Source organism: Arvicanthis niloticus, chromosome 1, assembly GCF_011762505.2.
Source record: "Arvicanthis niloticus isolate mArvNil1 chromosome 1, mArvNil1.pat.X, whole genome shotgun sequence".
Taxonomy (NCBI): Eukaryota; Metazoa; Chordata; class Mammalia; order Rodentia; family Muridae; genus Arvicanthis; species Arvicanthis niloticus.
Genome location: NC_047658.1, coordinates 110,839,279 through 110,864,518, shown reverse-complemented (window position 1 = coordinate 110,864,518; position 25,240 = coordinate 110,839,279). Strand labels below are relative to the sequence as shown.

The following is a 25,240-nucleotide window of genomic DNA, read 5'->3' as shown; positions in this document are numbered from 1 at the left end:
CAGTGACATACTTCTAATGCCTAGTCTCAGTCACTAGAATGCAAATATTTTGTGTATTTTTAGTAAAACATGAAACTGAGACCACTGCTGACCTCAGTAAGCAGCACTGGCCAGAGCCACCAGGGGGCACTATAACACAAGAGCTGCGCACCCAGGACGCCACCAGAAATGACACCACCCCCCATGAAAATCCTCTAAAAGATGTTTGCATTTAAATGAAAATACTGGACGTGATGTAGCAGAGAGCATTTTTAATGGAAAATTAGTTGATAACACAATTCTGTTTCAATGTTCTCTCTATTTTTTTTTCTTAAGCATAACCGACTGTGTGTATTCCACAGTCTTCTGATGAGAAGGGCCCTGCACAGGGGCTAGCTCCTCTCAGCACTCAGTTGTCCAGTCGGGCTTTGTCTCTTTAGGTTGTGCATTGATACGGGCTTCCAGTTCAGAAGACAAGGCACTAGAACTATTTTTTTTTTTAAAATCAGCTACATTATACATTGATCCTCTTATCAAATGTACAGTTTACAGTATGGTATTATGCAGATTAGTTCAAAACACCCAAGGCACACACTTTGTTTTTAAATCAATTGTTCTATTCAGAATTTATTTGAAGGCCCATATTAAAGTTTCGGATTGGCTGTGGATAGAGTTCTGGTAGAAGCCGTGAACACTGGCTGCAGTGATTTTCAAATACAAACCAACAAAGACTGTGAGCAGCAGACCCATGTCCCAGAGTGCAGGAAGAAACAGCATCATCAGGACAGTAGGGACTTGCAGGGTGGAGCCAGGGGGCTGCTAGAATCTGGGGCAGGGCACAGGACACTGCCAGATTCTACCCAAAGCAGGCAGTCTGAATGCCAGTGTCTATGTGACCCCTCTATCCAGGATGTTCCCACCCAGGGCCTCTACATGTGGAGGCATGGTCCAGACCCCTGGGGAGCAAATGCCTCAAATACAGTTCAAGTACAGAGAAGGTCGGCCGGTAGGTGTCCCCTGATGAATGCCCAATTTACCAAGGGGTCTGGAAAAAGCTGTTAGACAGTGAAGCTGGGGGAGCTGATGGTCTAGGAGAATCTGTTGGAGGAGCACAGGAACGAAGGACAAAGATGGGGACACAGTGGCTGCTGCTTAGATGTAGGTGTGCCCAAGGAAAGACCCTGTTGGGGAGAAACTCAGGAGGCCAGAGAGGTTCAGTGGTTTTCAGATATACTTCCAGTAGTGCACGGACGGTCCTAAGCTCCTGGTCCAGCTGCTCGCCAAAGACCCAGCTTCTCTCTGTCTGTCCTGGCCTTAGTCCACTGCTGTTTGTGGAAGCATCATTTGCTTAGGTCAGCCAGAGAAGCCGCTCAGTTGTCTGCTCCCATGGCCCCTGGCCAGAAGACAACCCTCATTGTTGTGAGGATACCTCTCCTCCTGGGAAAGAGGGAGGTGAGCCTGGGTCAGTCTCTGGAGTGCCCCTGTGCCCACCCCTGAAACAGAAGGGATAGCCAGGCCTGGGACTCATGCTCACAGGAGTGGTCACACAAGCCCATTTTTGACATTTTGCACAATTCTGAAATAATATACAAGGTTTCCATTTAGGCAACGAGGGCACTTGAGGAAACGGGCCTGAGGTGAAGCGGCTGAAGGGAAGACGCTATCCTATCACCATGCCCAGGTAAAGCCAGCTGAAGTGTGCAGAACATCCTATTTCCGATGGCAAGCTTGACTGCTCTGGGGGAGTCAGCTCCACCTTCCCCTTTGTAATCAGAACCACAACCTTATTGCAAGAGTATATTTATTTTTTTTTACAGTAATTTTGGTTGCCATACAAGAGATTGAAGGATTTGGGGGAAAAGTGCAAAGTACAGGAACTTTCTCTCTCGCTCTCTCTCCCTCTCTCTCTCCCTCTTTCTCTCTCTCCTAAATAAATAAAGTCTAAAAAGAAAAAGAGCACAAAATTAACAGCAACAAAGATAATGTGGCATGTGTTGTTACACACAAACTATAGTGTGAAACATGTTAATATTTAAAACCCAAAATTGCTAATGGGAGAAAAAAATCAATATTGGTGGCCCCCCTACCTGCACACACACAAAAAGTCATTGCCAGGTCAGCTGGGTAATGTTTGCTTGTTCAATAACTTAGGAAAAAAAAACTCACCATTTTATTAACTAAAGTATCACAAATAATTCTTATGTAAAGTTTCAGCACGTCAGCAGTCACATTGAGTTTTTAATTGTATGAATTAAATCTAAAATGCGCACGGATGCCCCAGAATAGGGATCCTGGCGGGTATACACAATTTACAGCTTGAGAGATTTTGGTTTTGTATACACAATATTACAGAAACTAGGCATGTAAATTTATGCAGTTATTTAAATTACAGTATATAACAAAAGTTGATCTTAAAACCTGGAATGGTGGTCACATGGTCCTTATGAGCAGTTTAACATCTGATTCACAACTGAAGAGGGTCCTGGGATAGGGCCTGGTCCTGACATGTTCCAAGTGTGTGTGGGGGGAACAATGGGTTGCTATTTCAATGAGGGACTATTGCTTTCTGCGCAAAATCAACTGTCAGAGACAGAGACCCGGTATCTAGGCAAATGTGTGTTGGTGTGATTGGGGGTCAGTTCTGATAGGTCCAGCTGTGTTTCTGTGACCAGACACTGCAAAGCAAAGCTGGCCTATCCGCCCCCAAGGCTGGCAGTCAGCTTGCTTCTGCTTGGAGGCCTGTGGCTTGAAGTCTAAGGAAGGCAATTGCAGCCTGTCACCTGCTGCCTAAGTTCAGTGCGCATCCCAAGCCACCAGGTCTCTCCTGCCTAGCATCTGTCTGGCACTGAGCACAGAGGTAATGCCAACCAGAGGCAAAGGGAAGGAGCCTAGTGCTATGGCACACTGAAGGGACTTCGAAGAACCACCCATTGGAAGACAAATTAATGGCGGGGCCACATTTTCACACTCTCTGCATTCTTCAATGGCTCCCCGCAGTGTCGGAACTCACAACATCTCTGGAACGATACTCATTCACCTTGCTGTGGGTAAGGAACCCAGAGCAAGGCGCTCAACAGACACCTGGTAGCAGTTGATTGGATGATTCAGAAGTTTGACCTGCAAAGGGTTTTGGGGACAGAATAAGATTCAAAGCCCTGGTCTCTGTATCAAGGGTTGTGGTGCATGCGTGAGGGCATGTGTGTGTATGTGTGTGTGTGTGTGTGTGTGTTTATCCAAGTATGAATGTATGTGCATTGTTATTGAACAAACTGGGGAGTCATGGATTCTAATCCTTTTGAAGAAATAATTGCCCTTCAATGATGTGGCAAAAGCTGGAAAAACAACTTGATGTTGCAGGTTCTAATGTGTCCAGGGAAGGATAATTTTTAAAAGGTTGCTTGTATAATTGTCCCAAGGAAATGGTATTGTTAAACCACAACCCCTCTTTTCCCTTTAGCTTTCCAGCACTAGGTGGCACAGGGGCTGCCCAGTAGACCAGCCACTTTTTTTTTCTTAAAATATTGTGCTTATGAACTATCTGTACACATATTTAAACTTGCAGTAAAGAAAGATTTTTTTTAATTGCTAAATTTTATGTGTTCGTTGTAGCGCTGTTCCAGGCCTTGTCAGACACGTGGTTGTGAGCATAAGTGAAGGAAAAAAAGGAAAAAAATGTTTTATAATTAGAGATGGGCTGGGCTAGTTCTGAAATGATAAAACCGGCACCTGACATTCTCGTCTCCTCTGAGTGCGGGGGAGAGGGGGCTGCAGGAACCTAGCTGGCTGCGTGGCAGCTGGGTGCAGTCGGTGACCTCCCTGGGACATTAGAGGTATTGTTTTGGGAGGGAGAGATCTGGGGGCAAGAAGGGTGACTGGGCCTGAGGTGAAGCTTGGTCCAGGGTGCTCCCCACCTTCCTTTCCACGCACACCTAAACTTCGCCACAGCCTGTGCCCCGCTTTGTGTTCTCCACCAGGTCCTGACCATGGGCTTCTCTGAGACCCAGATGTTAAGACAAGCTGGTGGGATCCCCACTATCTGAGAGAAGGGAGAAAGGCCCCTGAGTTCCACCTTTCTTGGCTTCTGAGAGCCAAAGGGCTGCCTCAGCAGGATGCTCACTCATGGCCTGGTGCAGATGAAGGTTATGGCATTCCATTCATTACCAGGGAGGACAACGGCTTCCCTATAGCAGCCATGCTTACCACAAGCCTTGGGTCTTCTCATCCTTGTAAAAGTAGATGCTCACCTTTTCTGACCTCTGTGGAGCTCTGCAGACATCCAATTAGAGTAAATTTCAAAAGCCCCCACCTCTCCCTCCTGGGCAGATGCTCTGGGCAGACACCTGTCCTTGCCTTGGAGGAGGTTGTGTGGTCGGACAGCCACACATTGGCTGGCTCTATCGCCAGGCCTCCCTCCTCCTCAGGATCGTGACTTTGTGCTTTGACTAACTCCGTGTGACTTCAGTTTGGCCACCCTGGAATTATGCTAATCGGTTTGCAGAAATAAAGAAAGCAAGTAAAGCAAGCTGGGCACGATCCTGTCCACACAGCCACCACTGCCAAGGACCTTGGGGCCAAAGAAGCTCAGATGCACGTCACAGGAGTCGGACAAAGAGGTGGATGGGATGGTGTTTCTCTATGGTCTGGCTCAGGCAGGGCTCCACCTAGAATTGCTCACTGAGAGTGAGCATAGGGGAGGGACAGAGCCAGTGAACCCACCCAGAGGCCAAAGGCCTGAAGAAAGGCTGTGTTCCGGGGCTGAGGGGTGAGAGTTGCTCAGAAGGCAGAGGAGGGAGGCCTCAGGAGGTATCTGGAGTACACTGGTATCTGCCACAGGAGGAGAGGGTCCCACATGCCATCTATGGCAGCCTCTGAGACCAGGACAGAAACCCCCTTACTGTCTCTTTGGACAGAAGCCACCCAAGAAATCTGCACAGAGAGCTGGGTTTTGAGGCCCTGGTTTGGCCACACCAAGGGACACCCACAGCACTTCTTTGGGTACCCAGAGACAAACCCACAGACTGGAGATTGGTGCTGTCAGCCCCTGCTTGGCCACCACACATTTCAACATAAGCCCATCTCTACTTATAAGAAAGGAGTCTGTGAAGGCCCAGGGCAGCCACCCTTATCTGTCCAGCAGCTGTTTCAAAGCCCTTTCTATGTTCATCCTATGCCCAACTCGAGTCACCCCAAGATCTATCAAGTCTTCCTTCTGGAGGTTTGGCAGGTGGCTGCCGTCAATCTCATTGTCCATGAACGTCTCCTTGTGTTCACCCAAGTTCAGACTTTCTAGCCAGTCTGCCACGTCTGGTTTCGTCCACAGGTGGACAGGCTTAGTTGTAAAAGGCTTATTTGAGATTGGCTGTTGCAATATTGAAGGAGATGGTGACCTGCTGCGTCCTGCTGGGTTCAAGCCAAACAGGTCCCCTGCAGGGGACTGGCTTGGAAGGCTAAAGACATCTGAGAGTGTGGGGGAGGGAGAGGCTGCGGCAGCAGACGGAGGGGTGGGCAGAATCTCTTTGCTCAATTCCGTTGGTGAAACCACAGGGCTTGGGGCACGTCTCGGTCCTGAGGTCCTGCTATCATAGTCGGGGGGCCGGCTCTGCAGGGTGATGGGCTGGGAGGTGCCAGGGCGGACAGTGAAGGTGACCGTCGTGCTCCGTGTACCTGAGACAGTGCTCATGACCTCCGGGCTTCTGAAACAGCAACGACAGAGAAGAACATCACTTCCGGGTCACTGAGGATCGTGGGATGGAAATGGGAGGCACCCACACCACAGCAGAGGGTCTGCACTGGCAGTGATACAGACCGCCATGCCAGTCAGAGGAGTGTGGGTAGAGCAGGAGGCATCACAGCACAGCAAGCCAGCCACTCACCTGGGCCAGGCTGGGAGGAGCCTGGAGAGACCCCCTGTGTAGGCAAGAATGAGCCTAGTCCCTCTGCAGCAACATATACCATCCAGGGGGCTCACTGTCTCACAGCCTGCCAGGGCTCTGCTTAGGGTTAAATTTCTTGGGTTTTGGATGTTCAGTGCACAGAGCATCCAGGTTGCCAGTGTGATTCAGGCTAAGTTCTTCAGGGGGCCTCTTCATAGGGAACCTTGCCTACTACTGACTGGGTCATTTGACAACAGGCCTCAGGGTATACTCCCTGCACGTAGAGACTTGCTGGCAGGGTGATCTGTCCCTATTACCATAGGAGACAGAAGCCCCTTTTTCCAGTGGTGGCCATAGGTGCCCTTCCTGCTACATTTGGGTAGGTGAAGTCCTCAGAATAGGGAGGGGCAGGCTCAACTCTCACAGAGCCTACCTCCTCAGACCCACTGTGGGTAGGTGACTTGCTTTGGGAGGAGGTTCTCCTGAGGGCCGAGGATATTCTTGTTCTTAGCTGGAAGTAGTATGAGATGTGTTCTCTGACCCATGTTGGTCAGGGCCCTGGAAGACTTTCTAGCCGCATACCTAGGAAGGCAAAGCCTACCTCCAAACACTGCTTCTTGCTCTATTGCCAAGCTGCAGACAGCACCAGGTTAAAGAAAGTAGGTGTGTCTCTTGGCCTGGGCTTACCTGTGTGAATGTGGACACACCACACCCCACTGATTTCTGGGAAAGGATGGGAAGGTCCATCCTGCCACCGGTACAGCCTAAAGTGGCTCAGAGCTTAGCCCATGTCTTCATGTCCTGCATAAACTGGTCAGAATTGAGAGATCCCCAGTCCACCTCCAACTGTCAGGGTGGGGATTCTGGGTGTGATGTCATGGGGCCTGATGATGGTGTTGGTCCATTGAACGTTGGGGACCCGTTACTTAGTCCCCTTGCAGGACATACAGATGCTAGCAGACTAGGACCTCCTCAGAGCTTAAGTGAGGGGAGAGAGTCTGAGGTGACATACATACAGTTGGTTGTCCCTGAGCCTTACTCTGCCTCTTCCTTTTCCTGGGGTGCTGTTTGTTTTCTTTGCCTGCTGTGTGTCTGGGTAAAGCCATTAGCATGTTACCTCTCTGTTCTATGGAATACCCCTACTAGGGCTAGCAGTGATTACTTCAAACACTGGACATTGCAGGGGAGAAAGGAGGTGTGGGTTCAGTGGGTTAGGACTCTGCTGTGGATGGGAGCATCGGACCTGCAGTAGTGGCTTCTGGGAACTGTAGCTATATGTGAGTCCCAGAGTGCTTCCCCACCAAGGTTTGCTCAGAGAGCCTGTCCCTGCTGTGTGCAGGTCATCTTAGTAGGCCTGAGGCAGCTCATGGTCCCATCTGGGCTTTGCACCTTTCAGGGCAACTCTAAAGACTCAGTTTTAGGTAGTCGTGGAGAAGTGGGCCAGGGACATGTTAAGGTCTCCCAGTTCAGCCTGAATAAGCATTGTAGTCGCTCAGAGGCTCTTTGCAACCGGGGAGGGGGGCACACTTCCAGCTTGCGGCACTTCCCTATACAGAAGTGGGGCTACTTTCAGGCTACTTTAGGGAGGATGGGGAGGGAAGGGTACTCTACAGGAACTCCTGAGTGACAGTGAGGCAGTGAAGGGTTGGGAGGGGGCTGTGAAGTTCTGTTCCCAGCAGTGGCCTGACCCTTGGTTTGGAGCCATGTGGTTGGCATACTGGTCCCCTAAGGGCCAGCAGATACCCAGACACTGCTTCAAAGGGTCTCTAAGCCAGTACCCTGGGCTGGGCTGGCCTTCTGGTCAGGACAGATTCAGCAGGCAGCTGAATCTGGGAAGCAGAGGTAGGAGCAGAGACAGTGACACACGGGGAACACACGGATCTCAACAGGCCGCACTTACTTCTGCTCAGTATGACCCTCTTCTGCAAACAGCACCATGGGAGCAAATGGAAACGACACAGGGAACGGTTGAGACGACACTGCAGAACTGACTGGAAAGCAAGGAGAGGCAGCAGCCTCCTCACGGGTGGAACATGGCAGGTTGAACCCTGGCTGAACAATGTACCTTAGACCCCTCCTGGCAGGCAGCCCAGTGGCTTGGGACAGACACTCACATGAGCCAGGGAACCTACACTTAGCCTTCTCTGGTGTGCCCTGAGGCACTGAGGAAGAAAGGAAGGATCTCTGACAAGTGGCTCACAGCTAATTCCCTCACTTGACTTTGACTTGGAAAGAATGAATCTGTGTTCCCAGTGGACTTAGGCCAACCTGCCCAGGCGAGGGCTTTGCATCAAGTTTACATCACAACATGGTACTCAGCCTATCCTGGCCACATGCTTGGGGCCTGCTGATACCCCACCCTGCATGGCAACTGCTGAGTTAAGTTGGACTGGCCTGCCGGCTTTGCTCTGCGCCTTCTGGGTAGCCTGCCTCCTTCCTGGTGAATCACCCAGTGATGACTCACTGGGTCCTCCTGTGTGCGCAGATCATTATGTTGCTAGGCAACGGCTGGGCTGCTGGGCGGCATACACAGAAGTCTGTTACCCTGATTTAGAAAGATACACACTCACAAACACCCGCCTCTGGGAGGATCATCTCTAGCCTGCTTTTTAAATCAAATTCATTTAAAAAATGTGAGAATTAAGAAACAAAACAAAAGCAGCCCAAGAGCAAATGCAGCTGCTGGCAGACGCTCTTCACCTGTCTTCCCTGGCAGGAACTGATGAGCTGGGGAGGTGGACAGGTAACAGGACTCACACTGTGGTCACTGATCCAGTTTGGACTTGAGCAGAAGTGTGGGCCAGAGGCTCCTCAGGGCCAGCACTGATGCTAGGGTTCTGAGCAACTTGGGCATGGACTCTCAGCCCCAGGCTCACCTCTGCATGAGGCACCAACTTCTAAACTACTTGTCTTCCCTCCTTCTCTCCTTCTCGTCCTTCTTTTTGGTGACTTGAGACAGAATCTCACTGTAGCCCTAGGTTAGTGTAGAACTTGTCACAATCCCCCTGCCTCAGTCTCCTTAGCATTAGTGTTACAGGTGTATAGAACCACATCGGGCATCGGCCTGCTTTCTTATGAAGCTGCTCTGCCTCTTCAGGCTTCCACAAACGGTGAGGGAAGGAGAGCCGGGTCATGTGGTGTGCACAGTGAGAGCAGCACCCTTGCCTCTTTCTGGGACCTTTCTAGTGTCTGCCTGTCTCAGAAGCTGAGACTCCCTCCACACTTCTGATCCTGGTGCCCGGCAGTCACCATCGGGCTCAGAGAACTGTGAGGGCTCTGCTTGCTCCAGGCCTCAGGGCCTCTCTCCAGAACGGGAGCAGAGCATGGAGCCACGGAAGGAATGGCATTGGAACACTGCCTGCCTTCCTGCTAAGGAAGCTGCCTCAGACTTAGCACACTGTCTGGGTTCCCACCTTGCTCACAAGTTGCCAGGACAGGAAGGCTCCTACTTTCAGGAGGAACTGTTCACCTGTGATAGGCTCTTGTCAGAAAGAGGGATGAGACCAAGAGAGAAGATTTGGCGGGGGCTGGAGAGATGGCTTAGTGGTTTAGAGCACTGGCTGCTCTTGTAGAGGACCCAGGTTCAATCCCCGGCACCCACACACATAGTTCAACTATCAGTAACTCCAGTTCCAGAGAATCCAATGCCCTCTTCTGGCCCGTGCGAGTATTACATGTACATATACACACACATACAGGCAGGCAACACATCCATTGCACATAAAAATAGATAAATACATTCTAAAGAAGAGACCTGCCATTTGGTAGTCAAAGGAAGAGACTCTGTCAGACTATTCACCTCAACATGTGAATAGAGACAGAGACTGCCAGGCTCACCTCACTAATGAATGTGCTACTTGGTCATACTACCGCCTTCCTGCTTTGGTTGGTGACTGAGGTATTGGAGCTGCCTGGCAGTGCAGAGAGCTTGAGATATCATGGAACAGAAGCCATGCTCTGGGACCAGGTGGTCACAGCAGTTTAACAATCATATTGATTAATTTTAGAATGGAGAGGCTGGGCTGGATTAATACTGGTGACCCAGTTGAGAGCCAGAAGACAATGACCAAGGTCGGAGGACTGCCCTGGGAGGACAGCAGGGGTGGCAAGGATTGAGTGAAGCCCCACAGGCACCTGGAATGCTGCCTGCCCAGGGACCTTGGGGGCCTGAACTTCCTCAGTAGCGCTGTCTCCCTCTCAAGCTCCTGTGTGCTTCATCAAGGTGAAGGCCAAACTCTGTCCCTCATGGACTCACCACAAAGTGCTGGAGGCTGAGTGTATGCCACGCCCTCAGGGCAGAGCCATGAGGACTCCCTCGAGCACTCGCTACCCTGTGCTCTAGGGGGAGATGAAGGTGAGATGAGATTTTCCATGAATGCTGGAAGAGAACAGGTTTCATCCTGCTAAGTGATGTGAGGCCTGGTCTCTGGTCACAGCCAGCTTGAGGAGTCAGTGCTTATCGACAGGCAGCCAGGTCTAGCTCTTCAGTGGCTCCAAGGTACCTCTTGTCTCTAGCAACAGGAAGCATCCCTCTCCAGCACAGACCTTGAAAATATCTTCATGTTTCACGCAGCCCGGGAATGTCAACAAACTGGTGTTCACTCCTGGTAAGACATGGTAAGTCTGTGTATGGTTTTCATCCCTTGGATCTGATGCTGTGTCCCCACAGTCTGCTCACTCCTTGCCTGGTGGCCTGACTCCAACTCCCCCACATGGGCATGGAGAGTCCGTTCTGACCCAGCTTCACACTCTCCCTGCGCTGTGTCCCGGGTTTCAGGTTTCCAGTTTCTGCATAACTAGCTCTGGCATGCTTTAGGTCACTGAGAGTCACTTCCTGAGAGTGCCAGCTCCGTTCTAACCTGACTTTTGGAGTGCCATTTCTCCTCTGTGGCACTTGTCACATCCAGTCCTGGTGTTTAGTTTTGCTCATTTCTCACCTCAAGAGCTGGCATGCCCAAGGGAACAGTGGCCATGCTTTCTTAATAAGAACATGTTCTCTTAAATGATGAATTCTGAGCACCATGTGGCGCCTGGCATCCTAGGCCATCAACAGGGTGCCTGGGTGGATGATAGTGACTACGGTTCCCAGCTGTGGAGGGTTGCAGAACCCTCTGTGGTGATGTCCTCTTGTCTCTTCTTTCTTGGGCTTGGTATTAGGCATAGAGAGTGGCAGCAGCTTAGTAACCTCCCGACCATGGCTGGCCACTGGCCCTATGCAGCTTTAATCAGGACACCTAAGTACTCTGCTATGGGAAAAAAAACCTCGCTTGGGAAGAGTTTGGCGGCGGGGTCCCGGGCAGGCTTCCCACACTGCTGGTGGAGGGGCCCACATTCATGCAGCTGCTACAGGCAAGTCGGCAGCTGTATTGAGAAGGTTCAGGGTTCCAAAGGCTGGGAACTTGGCGGCGACAGGCCCAGGCGACACATGGAGTCTGGTTTTCCAAAGCTTTTATTGTTCATGGCATGGTGAGTGGGTATAGATGGTGCACGCTTCCCCCCAAAAGTCAGGGGGCCTGGCTTTTTATAGGGAGGGGGAAGGGGCGGGGATAACTTAATTAGCCACGCCCCTGGCCTTTAGATAACTCATTAATATTTTAATCTCTGGAGGTGGAGACTTGTTAATCACGCTCTCTACCTGCATCCTATGTGATTGATGGTGTAGGTTAAATGGCCAAGGCCTGACACTCTGCTTAGATCCATGAAGCAGCAAAAATGTCAGTCAGGCCTGCTGCCTCCACTGTGGGCCAGATTCAGATGACAGGAGGCCTCCGAAAGTCAAAAGCCCTGTCCAACGGAAGGGCATGCCCAGGTTACTCATGAGTGTTTGCATATCCATTCCATAGGGGCTGAGGCACAGCCATGTCCTCTGGGGGAGGGCAGGGCTGCAGAGCAGGGAGCAGAGCTGCAGAGCAAGGGGCTCTGTGCTCTGTGCCCAGCCAGGACAGGGAAGCCAGGCAGCTAAAAGAGACAGTGATTGTAGGTGCGGACCCCACCCATTAGCTTCCTTCACTTTGGCCTGGTCTGACTTCTAACAGAGATTGCTTCAGCATCAGGCCTGTAGCCAGAACTGTTCTCAGCTTCACTCCATGGTCTTTCAGTGTCTCTGATATCATACACTAATATATATAATATACAAATATATTGAAAGAGAGTTCCAGCTGGCTCTTTCAATACATTTGTAATTAAATGTGTCTAAATTCCACACTGTCCTGATTTAGGGGTCAGTCTAGAAACCCTGAGTATACTAAAGTTAGATTGCTTACACCCCAGGAAGCAGGTGCCAGGTCATCACACTCTTCGATTCTTCCTGGACCCTGTCCTGGTGCTAGCATAAGATAGTGTCTCTCAGAGCTAGCACGTAGCAAAAGGATCATTATTTCAAATAAAAAGTGCAGCAAAGCTTTTGCCTGTATGGTGGAACCACCGAGGAACAAGCGGAGAACCAGCCTTTCCTTGAGCACAGTCATTCTTGAGGAAACAGGGTCTCTCTGCCTTAACATGTGTCACTTCAGGGAGCATGGCCAGTTTTCAGTTTTCTCTTGACACTCTCATTTTTTCCATCAATAATTCTCTCCATTTGATTCTGAACCTCATTTTGCCCAGGGTCATTCATACCTTAATTTTTAGAAGCATTTACAAGTGGTGGCAAGATGCTCAAACTGAGTGAACTTCTAGCTGTCATCCTTGGCCCATCAGTGAAGGTGACAGAGAGGTGTCTGAGCAATGTGACCAGGTGGCCAGTGCACCCAAGACGAGAGGCAGAGCTGTCGCCTGCAACCCCTAAACAAGATGCATGGTTGTGTGAACTGCCACTTCAGCCTGTGGTCCTGTGTGTCTTGCAGCCATGCTGGCATCCCAGGGCCTTAAGCTCATGCCCAACCCTCAGGCAATCCTGAGATTTGAAAAGGAGGGTCAGAGGCATGTGTTTCCTCTATTGCTTGAGGTCAACAACAGTCATCTCTCCCTTCATTAGCAGGAGGAGTTCCAGGTCTAATGGCTGTTTCTGTCTCTCAGGAGCTCAGTCTTGTAGATGGTCATCGGTGGTAAGCCTTGTCTCTGAAGCCAATCCCCAGCATTAGCTTCTAGAACCTTCCCATAGAGTTCCTTTGATTCTTTGCCTCAAGACTTCTCTCTGCTGGCAGATGGCCCTGTTGCTGGTATCTATGTAACAGAATGCCCGATGTTTGGAGGTACTCTGTAGGCGTTGGCTAGAGTCCTTGCTGTGAGAGGCCTCCTGGGCCAGGAATAGACTGGCTGGGTGGTGCCAGTTCTTGGGTGCTGGGATTATGCTGGTCATGCTCTCTCTGAGCCCCCTACCCATATCTGGCACCCACCTAGAGTAGGAAAAGACAACAGTCCCACCCCCCAGTGGAGGGTAAGTCTCCATCTCCTGGGAACCACCAGACATTGTCTAACCAGAAAAAGAAAGGACAGCAGTCATCTGTGGCCATTCAGAAGGCACCCCCATGAATGCCAGTGGCCATCTCAGCTTCTCCCCTGCTGAAAACTAAGCAGTTATTATAGCCTCTTTTGTCTCCTTGTTAACCCCAACAAGAGAGGTTGCAATATCTGCTTAGTCTCTCTGAAGAATGGACTTAACACCCAGGATCATGCTGTCCAGTTGTCAGAAACACCACCCCAAGGGCTTGCAAATGTTACTTTCACAAGAGGCTGTGCCATAAAAAACTCTATAGGGGAAAGGGTGAACCAAGCATATTCCAAGGTTGTCTTAAGACTCCTGAATATGTACAAAATGTGCAGGTGTGTGTGCAGTTACATCTAACAGGAGTGGAGGGTTTTTGCAGGCAGCCACTAGCCGGCAGGGAGCCATGGGAGCTTGTGTCTGCACACCACCTGTAGCAGGTGTCCTGTTCCTAGGCGGCATCCGCATATTTCTTTACAACATCTGCCAATCAGTATTTCTCAAAGGAGTTAAGGAGCCGTCCAAGTCATCCATTAATACAACCACACTGAAAGGTAACAGGAAGAATTGTGGCTCCCAGCCCAAACCTCAAGACTCAAATGCAGTGTGATGTCCCTGATTAATGGGCTTGGTTGTTTGAATCAGATGCCTGCCCAGTGGGAGAATAAAGAAAGACTTCATTAGTCAAACGGATGAAACCCGAGCTCAACTGTCAGCCAGAGAGGCTGAGCGCTGCACACACCGAAGCGGAAAGACAGCACACATGTACATTACACACAGGAACAAAAACATAAAGGCCACAGGAGAGGGTGGGGCCCGAAAGGCTGCCGAGTACCATCCTGCAGCCACATAGTCAAGGGGCTGTTCTAGAACCTTCTGTTTGGGATTAGAAAGAATGTGTTTATTCTTCCCCCATCCCAGTGAAGGCAGTAGTTAAACCCTGCATGATGCTGAACATGGCCCGCTGGGCTCAGCTGGCAGTGATATCTTTGTGACGGCTGCCCCTGGGTGGGATGATGCAGCGGAGGGGCAGGTGTTCATCTGGAGAAATGACCCAGCTCCTTCGGATCCACAACCCCCAGGGGGATTAAGGGAAAGAGGGAATGGCACACCCATGTTCAGACAGTGGCCACACCACCCACCCTCTGGTCACCTCTGTTGATCAGTTTTGGGTTTTAATGGAGCTCTGCCTGCCTTTGAGGTAGTCCTGGAAAAGGGCCGGAGAAACGGAGCAGAGACCTGAGCTTCCTTCTGGAAGCAACCATGGGCCCGGTCCTGTGTAATCTGGTTCCTTTATGTGTCTTTAGGAGGGTGTATCAGGCTGTGTGGCAGCCATGGCCTTGGCTCTGCCGTAGTCCGGTGACAGAAGGATGGTGGCAACATGGTTATAGCCTAATGGGTGTGTCAGAGGCCATGCAGATCCCCTCTTCTCCACTGCTCCCCAATGGTTTTCCTTGGCCAGCACTGGACCACACATCCCCAAGCTGGTTGCGAACTTACCTTGGAGCGAGGTTGGCCGACTTGGCTCCCACTGGCAGCTCCAGCCCTTCCCCAGGCTTGACCGACTTCCCCCTGTTCATCTGCTGCAGGATGGAGTTTAGCTCACTAATGACATTTGCCTTTGGGCCTGAGAGAATTGGGCTTTTGACCTCTGGAACGTCACCCCACAACTTGGAGGTCCTTGGCTGGATGACCTTCGCCACGCCGGCCTGGGCACTGCCCGGCGGGGGCGGGGGTGCAGGTGGGGGGATCACAAAGCCATCTGTGTCCTCTTCTGGGAGGGTGTCTTGGTAAAGTGCGTTGCTTTTGTGAACGATGGGCTTCATTTTTGGCTTTGGAGGTACTGGGGGCTTGTCAACCACAAAGGCTTGCCCGTCTGCATAGACTGTGCACGTGTCCATGCTCTCCCCGCCCTCTGAGGACAGCGTGGAGATGCTGGACACTGTGGAGATGGTGCTGGTTGTCTCCAGGTGGTGGTCGCTGCTACTCCGGCTGTCCACCTCCTCGATCCCCGAATCGGTGACCGCGTCGAAGCTTTCGGGGGGCGGCAGGAATGAGGAGGGCAGACAGTTTGAGATGCCGGCTGGCTTCTTACTGTCTGCGGAGTTGGCTGGTTGGCTGGAGTTCAACGAAGGGGGCTGAGGGGTGTCGTTTTTCTTCTGCTTGACCAGGTCAGCCAGAGCAGGAACTGAAGCTGCCGGGTCATCAGGGATATCAAAACTATTGGCGAATTCCAGGGGAGGAGGCAATGGTTCTGTGAAAAGAAAGTCCTCATCCAAGTCCACGGACGCCAGAGGGGGAGGGGGGATTCGGAATGGCAGAATCACCGCCTCTTCCACGGAGCCCGCTGCCACGATGGTCCTGCCGGGCGCGGCGGCGGGCTCCGGGGCAGCGGAGATCTGTAAAGCACCTTCGGTTTTGGGAACGCCTTCTGGCACTGTGGAGGGTGAGTGGTCTGGCTTTGTATCCCCTTCCTCTCTGTCCTCCTCTTCCTCCAGGGGTGGCCCCGCCATGGGAGCATCCACCGTGTGCACCATCAGTAGGCCGGCTGACTTCTGCTGGGCAGTGTCCACGATGTTGATCAGCATGTTCTTCTTGTCATCAGCCCTCCGGTCCTTGCCCAGGTCGGTCTCGTACTTGTTCTCTGTCTCTTGCCGTCGCAGGGGACCCCTGGTGTTCTGTCTGGTGACCGGAGGAAAACTGGACTCCACACTGGGCCGCATTTTGGTATCAATGTAGAGAGGCTTGTTGAGGTCAGCCTTGGGGGCCTCCCCCTTGTGCCCCTGCTGGGACTCCTGCATGGCTCGGTCCCTGGCAGAGAGGGCCAGGGCCAGCGGGGAGCTGGGGTCGAGCAGCCGCCCTGTGAGTGGGTGCACGTAATTCTCAGGGCTGGCTGGGCTGCTGCTCTTGAGGGGGGCTGCTAGGCCACTCTCAGGCCCCTTGGCTTTGGATGTGGAACTCAGGGGTCCCCCAGCCTCCCCCTGAGCACCAGCCTCACCACCACCTAGGAAGTGGTTCTCCAGCTCCCTGGGTGCTGCCCCGGGGGTAGGCAATAGGGGCTGTTCCGTTTCATCTTCATCACCAAACCCACCCTCCTCGGGGAACGTGGAGGGCTGCATCCGGGGAGCAGGTGGCCCCAGACCCACATCCTCATCTCCCAGGTCTGTGGAGAGGAAGGCCGGAGAATTCCTCCTGGCTTCCAGACGCTTCTCCCGGTCCCGCACGGCCCCGGCAATGGCTGCAGCAAAGGGGCTGCTGACGGTGAGGCTGTCATCTGGCCGCAACTGGCCAGGCTCCGTAGCCTGGGGGTCGATCTCCATGCTGCTTCCCTGGCTGCTCTTGCCGCTGCTGCTGGTGGAGGGTTCCTTGACGATGATGGTGGGGATGGGTATGGAGCATGTCTTCTCAGGGCTGTCCTCCACATTGGACTGCTTTACCAGCATGCCCTTCCGCCTGGCTGGCTTGGCGGGGACATAGACGGCCTTGCTGGCTATCTTTCCCACCTCTGAGTATGGGTTCTCAGGCATCTGTCCCCGCTTGGTGCGGAAGGCAGCCTGTGGCACGGGGCTGCGGCTGTAGACGTCTTCCGAGTCCAGGGAAAAGCGGTCCAGCTCTCTCCTGTAGAATATCCCCTTTTCCCGCATCATGGTGGCCACAGTGTCAGACCTGGTGGCTGGGGGCACCTTGGCGATGGGGTTCTGATTGAACGCAGGCTTAATTGTCCCATAGACTCTTGGAGTCGGGGACCTGGGGCAGTTGTATGTGGTGGGGGAAGGGGGAGGGGGAGAGGGGGGCACAGACTGTGGCGGAGGGGGGATGTCCTCAGAAGTGTCTGGCATGGACAAGCTTCGGGTGAACTTCAGCATTGGGGGAGCCAGAAACTGCCGCTCTTCCTCTGTTATCCCTGCAAGCGGAGAACACAGTGTTTTAAGCCCAGCAACCACAAAGCACACTGGAGTCCTCAGGACTGTGCAACACACTGTGTCTCCACAGATTCAGACAGTAGACAGTTGTTAGGAAGCACAGCACAGGCCAGGATGCTGCAGTTAGTCACACGCCTTCTAGGAGCCAGAAACAGAAAGACAGGTCTTGGGTGTGATGGACGCATGTAGGGGTTTGCTTCTCTGGGGCATATTGTGGTGTCTGGAGTGAGGTGAGAGTGGCAAGTGCCCAAAACAAGGCTAAGCCCTGGCGACCTGAGCCCAAAGTTGTGGCTGTGGGTGCAAGTGTGCAGGTGCAGGTGGCATCCATCTTTGTGTCTTTCAGACCTGGTGATGGCACCTAAGGGACTGAGGCTCTCATCTGACTCCGAAGGGCCATATGAGTGGCGGTCAAAGTTGCTATCTCTCCTGTCCAGTTAGCAGGTAGACCTGCTACCTTGCTAGAGTAGCTGTCTGCCTAGTGGTGTCCCAAATGTGCAAGGAGGAGCTGCTATAGTCACTGTGTGATTTTCTCCAAGGGGACACCGACCAGTTTCATCATCTGCTCCCTCTGCGTGTGCTGAATTCCTAAGCCCTCAACAGGTGGCTGGTTTGAAAGATAGGGCCATTCTGGCATGGACTGTGTCCATGAGGGGAGGGAGACTTGGTTTCTCTACCTAGTCTTGGGCCACAGCAGCTACAGGATGCTGGTCAGCTACTCCATGCCAGTTGCCCATCTCCACAGAAGCTCTGATGTGGGCCTGAAGGATTCTCTGGAGAGCTGAGGTTGGCTGTCATGGTTAACCAAGCCTGGATGACTTGGCACAAAGGCAGAACCACGTTCTGAGACCTGACTGGTGACAGTGTGTGTGTGTGTGTGTGTGTGTGTATGTGTGTGTGACACCACAAGAGGGGATGTGGCTGAGGCCACACTGTGACCTGAGCTTTCTCTGGGTGCATGTATCAGCTGGTGTGACAATACAGCCTAAGACATACAGACAGAAGCAGCGTACACAGCGCAGACACCGAGGATGAGTTCTCAACACAGGGGCATGCAGGATTTCAGAGGCAACAAAATGAATTACTTGAAATTAAGAAAAAAAAAAATCCCAGGACAAACTACAGTCACTTATTCCATGAGAACTTCCATTTGATAAGGGTATTCCAAATTGAACATACTCCTGTGGGAGACTAATTTGGCATCTCAGAGGTCTGTTGCTAAAGGAGGTAGGTCTCGGTGGACCATTCACCGTGAGTAGTCACCTAATGGTGACATTCCCAAGGAGCAATAATTTAAGAATACCCCTTATAAAGTAAACTGGGATACATTCAAGTTACAGATTCCAAACTGGGGGGGTTCACTGACCTGATAGAAAGATTCTGCTGTCTGACAGGAGGAAATCAACTGTTATTAGCCAGAAAGATCCAGAAATACAAAAGGTGTGTGTACAGCTATGCCCGGCCCTGACTGTGCCAGGGGTGGGCGGGCCACCCAAGCTGCAGACGCCACCATGGTCATTACCGCCTAGATGCCACCTCCTGCCTCCTCCTCTGACTAAAAACAGACGTGTCATGTCACTGACAGCATCGCCAGTAGGAGCTTCCGGAACACACAGAGCTGTGTTCCTGGCGGTGCCCCGCTGAGGCGGGAGGCTGCACACCCCTTCTCTTTACATGGTAAGACTCCACTGTGTCCAGCAGTAGCCTAGGCTTCCAGAAAGTTTATCTGGGAAGGACCGCACTGAGGTTTTTCCTGTCTTGAGGGGTCAGGTTTACCTTGCCCTGTCCGAGCCAGTGAAGGAAATGGGATGTTAGCGAGGAAGGCAAGCTGCTTTCTTACACACAGCGCTTCAGACCTGACCCGGCCACCCGGAGAAGTATGTCCCTTGAGCTCAGACTATGAAACATTAACTGGAGGGGTCTGCCCACCCTGCCCACCCTCCTCCCTGCTCCCCTGGCTGCTACTGTCAGTAGATTAGAGAAACCACCGTAAAGGAAGGTTTCTTACCCCACCATGTTCAAGGGGCTGCCTGTTAGAGAGAAGCTGGAGACCTGCCCCCTAGTAGGCAGGCCCAGTAGGGAGTGACTAGGTTCTAGGTACCAAGGCAACCATGGAGCCTGGAGTCAGGAGCCCAGAACCCCTGAGGAGCTGAGGGCTACGTTTGAAAGCTTAGGGGCAACGTCTTCGGGTGGAGGGCCACGCTTCTTACCTATGGATTTCTGCCTTCGCATCGTACCTCGAGGGAGGCCCAGAAATGGGCCTTTCGGGCTCCCAGGGACCGTGGGCGTCATTACAGCAATCCCTTGGCGCTCGTACACGGACTGCAAACCAGAGAGCCAGGTGAGGTGCATCCCTGGGAGCCCCACCCATGGTGATAGGGCCAGAGGCAACAGAAAGCTCTGGGAGCTTCAGGTATCAATCACCATGGCTTCCTCAGGCCATGCCCTCCCCATGATCCTTTGAGCTCCTGTGCATATGATGCCAGCATTCCCAGATTTAGGCAGCCATACTCTGCTGAGACATTCACTCGGCCAGCAGAGGAGCTCATGGAGAATAGAGACAAGATGGCTGGCCTGGGGGAGAGACACAGTATGATAGGCAGTGGGGTCTAGTCCACGCCATGCCCCGCCTGGGTTCTCACGCCCTGTGACCTCAGCTGGGATTCTGCTTTCTTCTTCCACACACTACAGAGGTGGCCAGGTACCAAACCTGTGCAACTGAGTAAGTAGGACTCCTGACCTATGAGAACTGCCAAGTGATGCTGGAAAGTGTCATAGAGACAGCAGTGGGCTGTCCCTCCCCTGTTCTCCAGTCCCAGGAGAGACCTGGGGAAGATTGGCCACTAAGGTTCACTAAGAATGTGTCTATGGGTATTCTGGCAGGCTCATCTAAGCCCCAGAGCCTCTAGCCACCTGACCCTGGAATATGAGGCTGGGGAGGTAGGATGCTGGCCCCTGGGAGGTCAAAGGAACCTGTCCCATGGGGCTATCAGGTTGGAGAGTATCAGGGTGGAGTGTGGGTGTGTTGAAAGCCAGGGTTCCTCCCTCAGGGATCCTGAGGGGGAGAAGTAAGTATCTGAATCTTGGGAGTGTCTATTTTATTGCTTATCTTATGAAACTCTTACCAAATTCATTGCAACTGTAGGTGTCACTGTGTAAAAGGGCTGGATTAAACCAAGTCAGTCTGAAAATGAGCCAGAGAAAATACTCAGCTATGTGGTGGGACAGTTAGTGCTCAGACCTGGCACTGGACTGTGATGGTGACCAGAAACCAGGAGGTACCAGGGGGTTCAAAGATCTCACTTTTGTCCAGGACTCACCCCTGGCTCCTGGGAAACTCGTCACCTCTTTACTGAAAGTGCCTTTTACTTGGGGTGGGTGAGCACAGCATCACCAGCTGTGAGCTGGCATCCGGTGCCTTCCATGCACAGGATGACCAACACATTAATCCACTTCCCTTCTAAGGATGCTGTCATCCCACCTCAGAGCACGTGTCAAGTGTTTGTGCAGAGTACCACAGTGCATGAGGCTCTGCTCAGGCAAGGAGAACTGTCTGAGGAACACTCACTCCCATGGCCCCTATGTCCAAGGTCTCTTGGTTAGACACATGGAGGGATACCCTCAAGGTCTGGGGCTCTGTGGATAAACCCAGGTAAAGGCAGCATGCAGAAGTGGTGAGATTTGTACTTCTGCTTAGTAACGGACTTGCCGCAGATCTGTGCTGGATCCGAGTGCTAGTGCCTGAAAATGGGCTCTCAACACGTGCAGAGAAGCTGCTGCTGTGAAGGCCAGCTGCTGAGTGAGCCTGCCGCTCCTTGCATGCTGAACCCTCTGCCTGCTTGCCCACCAGCCAGGCCAGCCCAAACGCTACCCGGTCCCATTCACTCACATTCACATCAGAGGTGGCTGGGAAGCACCGGCTTGTGGGCCGCTGCTTGATGGTCGCCACCCTGGATTCTATGGCCACGTTCTCTGCAGTCCTAGAGGGCTTGGAGGCTGGGACTATCTCTTCCGGTTTATCTAAAAGACAAAGAAGTTTTGGAGTGGTTTAGTCTCATGGAAGCCTGGAGGGTGGATGGGCTCAGTTAGGAGAATTCAGGCATGCAGCCACTGTTCATACGCTTGTACTATCCGGCAGGGTGTGGTGTGGGGAGCAGGTAAGCATCTATGCCTCCATCACATGTCCCACTAGGAGGTCCACCATGCATCCTCTTGCCTGCCTGAGGTGTGTAACTAATTGGATGAAGACAGCAGGAGACCTCCACATCTCAGCCTGCCCCCTTGGAGATGCTATACCACCCAGGACCTGTGACTCAGCCATCTTCAGGTATGACAAATGGTATGGTTTGTTATTGATAAGTGTTATTTTGGAATTACTATTAGAGCCAGGTTCTCATTGTGTAGTTTAGGCTGGCCTTAAACTTCTGTTTCCCCTGTGCCAGTCTTCTGAGAGTTGACATTACAGACCTGTGCCACCAGGTGAAAACACACACACACACACACACACACACACACACACACACACACACGGTCCTTTTTGTAATTAAACATAGTTTTCAAGGCAAGCACCCTGCACCAAGGCTGGGATGTTGACTGATTAGTAAGCCAGCCAGGATGGCAGGAACTCCAGACCTCTGAGCATATGCTGCAGAGGGGACTTCCTATTTATTCTTCCCATGTGGGAACATTCCTAGTTCTAGAAAATAAAAACCAAATTTTAAGAAGACTTGGAAATGGAAAAAACAAAACAAACAAAACAAAATAAAACACAAAAGCTTTTGGTTTAAACTTGAAAACCAAAACTTTTTCTAGAATGACCTTGACACCCGATTTAGCTCTAAAACAACTGAGTGAGACCAGAAATAAGGCTTTTTCTAGGGTTGTCAGAACACAGGGACCCCACTCCCTGAGACCTGCAGTCAGAGTCCCCCAGTCTCCAGAGGCACTCAGGAAAAGGCTCTAGCTGTCCTGGGATGAAGCTTATGCCTGTGGGCACCTCCTGCATTGAATCTTTTTGAGGTACAGGAGATATTTAGCTTCTAGAACATTTGTTATACATGACTAAGTCCTTCCAGGCAAGCTCTGCTTATTTCTGGGGTCTGGTGGCTCCCTGTTTAATGAACACTGGGTTCACTGACCGAGCTACCAAGTCATTCAAATACTACTTGGCAATGGTGGTTTATCAAGCTACCAAGTCATTCAAATACTACTTGGCAATGGTGGTTTATCAGGAGGAGCTGGCCCCCTGGCTAAGCCCCAGAGCTGCAGTGGTGCTCAGCCTCAGAATGAAGTAATAGTGTAAGAAGTCAGGCCAGAGTTAGGGTCCCCTTGAAAATGAGTCAAGAGGAAGAGGGTGCACTGTGATTAGGAGGACTAACCATCCAATGGAAGTACCCACCATGGACCTTTGACATCCTGGGAAGATGGCTAATTCTAGACCAGTGTTGATTCTAGCAGTCTACAGATGATGGCTGCAGTCCAGAGGTGGCCCATGCCACATGGTCCTGCCTGGCCTTGGAGCCTTGCACATGTGTGATGAATTTTTAAAAGGATAAAGACTGTAGAAGAGACCTCAGGGCTGCAGAATTCATGCCGTCTCAGGTGGCATGTCCCTTCATGTCTGACTCCGATGTCTGGGACCTGAAGGCCCATCTAGCTATGGGCCTCTTCCTGGGCTAGAATCCAGCCTTCAGGGATTGGTCAGGCAATTGCTCAGCTCCCATCTCCAGTGGCAGTTAGGACACTTGGAGACCAAATTACCCATGTCCATGGCCCATGAGTCTCAAAGCCCTTACTTGTAACCAAAACCTTCAGTTTCCTGGGCCTGGGCACTTCTGCTGGACTGTCTGTCATCTTCTTACTAACTTTACACACTGGCAGACTGCTTCCCACCGTGTGATACAGGCCATGTCCACCTGTCTCCATCTCTGCCATCTTCCTCCAGAGGTCCAGGTTGGCTCTTACGGCTGAGATCAAACTTCTTTCTGTGTAGTCTCCACTGTCCACCTACCAGCTGGGCGGACACTTGTGTGGCCTGCTTTGGTGACCCAGCCAGGACACACTGGCCTGGCTTGATCCACACCCCCATCCCATACACTAGGTCTCTTAGCACTTGTGATTTGGCCTAGCTTTTGCTGAGGTGTGATCCCACAGTGCGTTCAAGAAAGGAGATCTTTCTAACAGCGGAGGGCTATGTTCCACTACTGCAGTGGGCATTGGGCAGAAAACACTGTGTTCACTCTAGAAACTACCCTCCTCTCTTCAGTGATACTTCCTCTGAACCCACAGAGGCTTATCATGGGGACACACCACCCTGAGCTTGAATGTGGGTCAAGTGGAAGCCACTGAGTTACGAGGACTGGATGAGTGTTTTACACGGAGAGCTCTGGAGACCTGCAAGAATGTAGCCACTTCCAACCTGTGCACACCTCGAGATGTGAAGGTCCGTCCTGGCTGTGTGAGAGCCCAGCCTGCTCACCCTGGGAGTGGTTGGGTAGGACTATCAAGTACAGGTAGGTATGATCTCCAAGAAGCTCCTGTTTTTCCTGTCCCATAAAACTGGCCTGTGTTGAACCCAATGGCTAATGGTAGCAGCTGGGCAAGGGAAGGTTGTGGGCCAGATGACTCTTGGAGGATCAGGTAAGAGGCACAGGATCACAGTCCTGCTAGGGAAGTCCTGGGTGCAGACTCAGCATGAGGAGGTGGTTGGCCAGAGTCTGCTGTGTGGGGCCTGGGTCTGGGCACCTGGACAGCAAAGGACACTAGAGGAACACACATGCTGAAGAGCTGTGGAATCACTGAGAACCTCCCAGGCAGGGGCTGGCAGTGTGTGCATTATCCCTGGGGCACGTGGGTCCCTGTGGCATCTCTACATGTCCATCAGAAGTGGGCAATAGTCTGTGATTTGAGACTTCAGGGCCTTGGATAAGAATCTCCCATGATGATTCTAACCATGTGGGGCTTTGAGACTTCAACTTGACTCGCCTGGCTGTAGGAAGAACAGTCTTTCACGGTTAGCACAGCTGGATGGTACTCCTGTAAGGGTGACCAGAGTCACCAACCTCACTTAGCTGACTACAGAACAGAAGAAGGGCTTGTGGAGCCTGTAAGGTGACAGTGCTGGTGTGGTTGTGTCTTGGGGCACACCCCTAAGAGTCTTGAATGCTGCCCTGGTCTCTTGAGCTCTGCCTTTCTCATCTCTGTTAGAAGCTTCTTTCTGAGCCTGTCAGACCCAGGGCTCCAGATTTCTAGTGTTAGTGTTGTTGGTGTGAGTCAGGTGACAGAGGGGGCTTCAACTTCTTTCTTAGATTCGCTGACCATTGGGAACTTGAGACTTGGCCACACAGGCTCCATCTATGGGATCTTATTGACAAGAAATAAAGGTTTTAAAGGAAACTGCTGTATGGCTGGCTTCTGAGGATGAGGTTTAAATTTACAAAGGCCTAGGTCTGAAGCTGTATAGATTGCTGAGGAGACCAGGCCCTTCCAGAGATAACATAAGGTCTTGCGACTGGGTATACCCTCACAGACACACATGAAAGCAGTTCTGAGTCACAAAACAGCCCAGCCATGAGCTGAGCTCTGAGTGTCTATGCAAGCTTATGGCCTCTCACAAGGCAGATGTGTTGCCCATGGGCTATGAATTGTAGACTTCTAGGAACCAGAGGGGGGAGGGTGGCAGGTTTGTCAGGCTCCCTGAGGTGGCTTAAAGCCACTTTTCTTAGCCTGCCCTGCCCATCACTGCTTCTCCCAGCCTGTGGGTTTGCCTGGGCCCTAGGCAGCTCCAGACGTTGCAGAAGGAAGCACTGGAAGGTGTGTGCAGTCAACTTGAGGCACCTGTTGCTTTGCATGTGACAGTCCACCAGGTGTCATGGTTCTGTGAGAAGAAGTCACAAATGTTGGGGGAAGAGAAACAACCCCAATGGCTAAAGCAAAGAAGAGTTGGAACCGGCCCAGCATTGCAGCCCAGGGTACAGTCCTAAGGGAGTCTTCCAGGCACCTCCAATTCCCCAGGGAGTGAGCGGAAGCCCTGCTGAGGTACTCTG

At 51.9% G+C, this 25,240-nt stretch overlaps 1 protein-coding gene and 1 long non-coding RNA gene across 26 annotated transcripts in view; one reads left to right on the top strand and one right to left on the bottom strand.

Moving 5' to 3' along the window:
• Positions 1–236: 236 nt before the first annotated feature.
• Shank2 (SH3 and multiple ankyrin repeat domains 2) overlaps positions 237–25,240 on the bottom strand; it is a 441,204-nt gene continuing 416,200 nt past the window's right edge. For 16 of the 23 annotated variants that reach the window (XM_076914200.1, XM_034510387.2, XM_076914245.1 and 13 more), the window contains 5 exons: positions 21,085–21,215; positions 19,406–19,517; positions 18,562–18,582; positions 14,776–17,179; positions 237–5,672 (listed from right to left, as the gene is read on the bottom strand). In XM_076914200.1, coding sequence (XP_076770315.1) covers positions 5,102–5,672; positions 14,776–17,179; positions 18,562–18,582; positions 19,406–19,517; positions 21,085–21,215 — 3,239 coding nt within the window. In that variant the 3' untranslated portion in view covers positions 237–5,101. The remainder of the gene's footprint in view (positions 5,673–14,775; positions 17,180–18,561; positions 18,583–19,405; positions 19,518–21,084; positions 21,216–25,240) is intronic. The other 7 variants (XM_076914238.1, XM_076914257.1, XM_076914223.1 and 4 more) reach the window with 3 other exon arrangements.
• LOC143434716 (uncharacterized) lies at positions 15,774–24,590 on the top strand. 3 transcript variants are annotated; one of them, XR_013104438.1, is made up of 4 exons: positions 15,774–15,899; positions 18,590–18,872; positions 21,388–21,522; positions 23,484–24,590. It is a non-coding gene; the product is annotated as an uncharacterized LOC143434716 (long non-coding RNA). The 3 variants fall into 3 exon arrangements; XR_013104436.1 differs by having other exon boundaries at positions 18,590–19,536; XR_013104437.1 differs by lacking the exon at positions 18,590–18,872.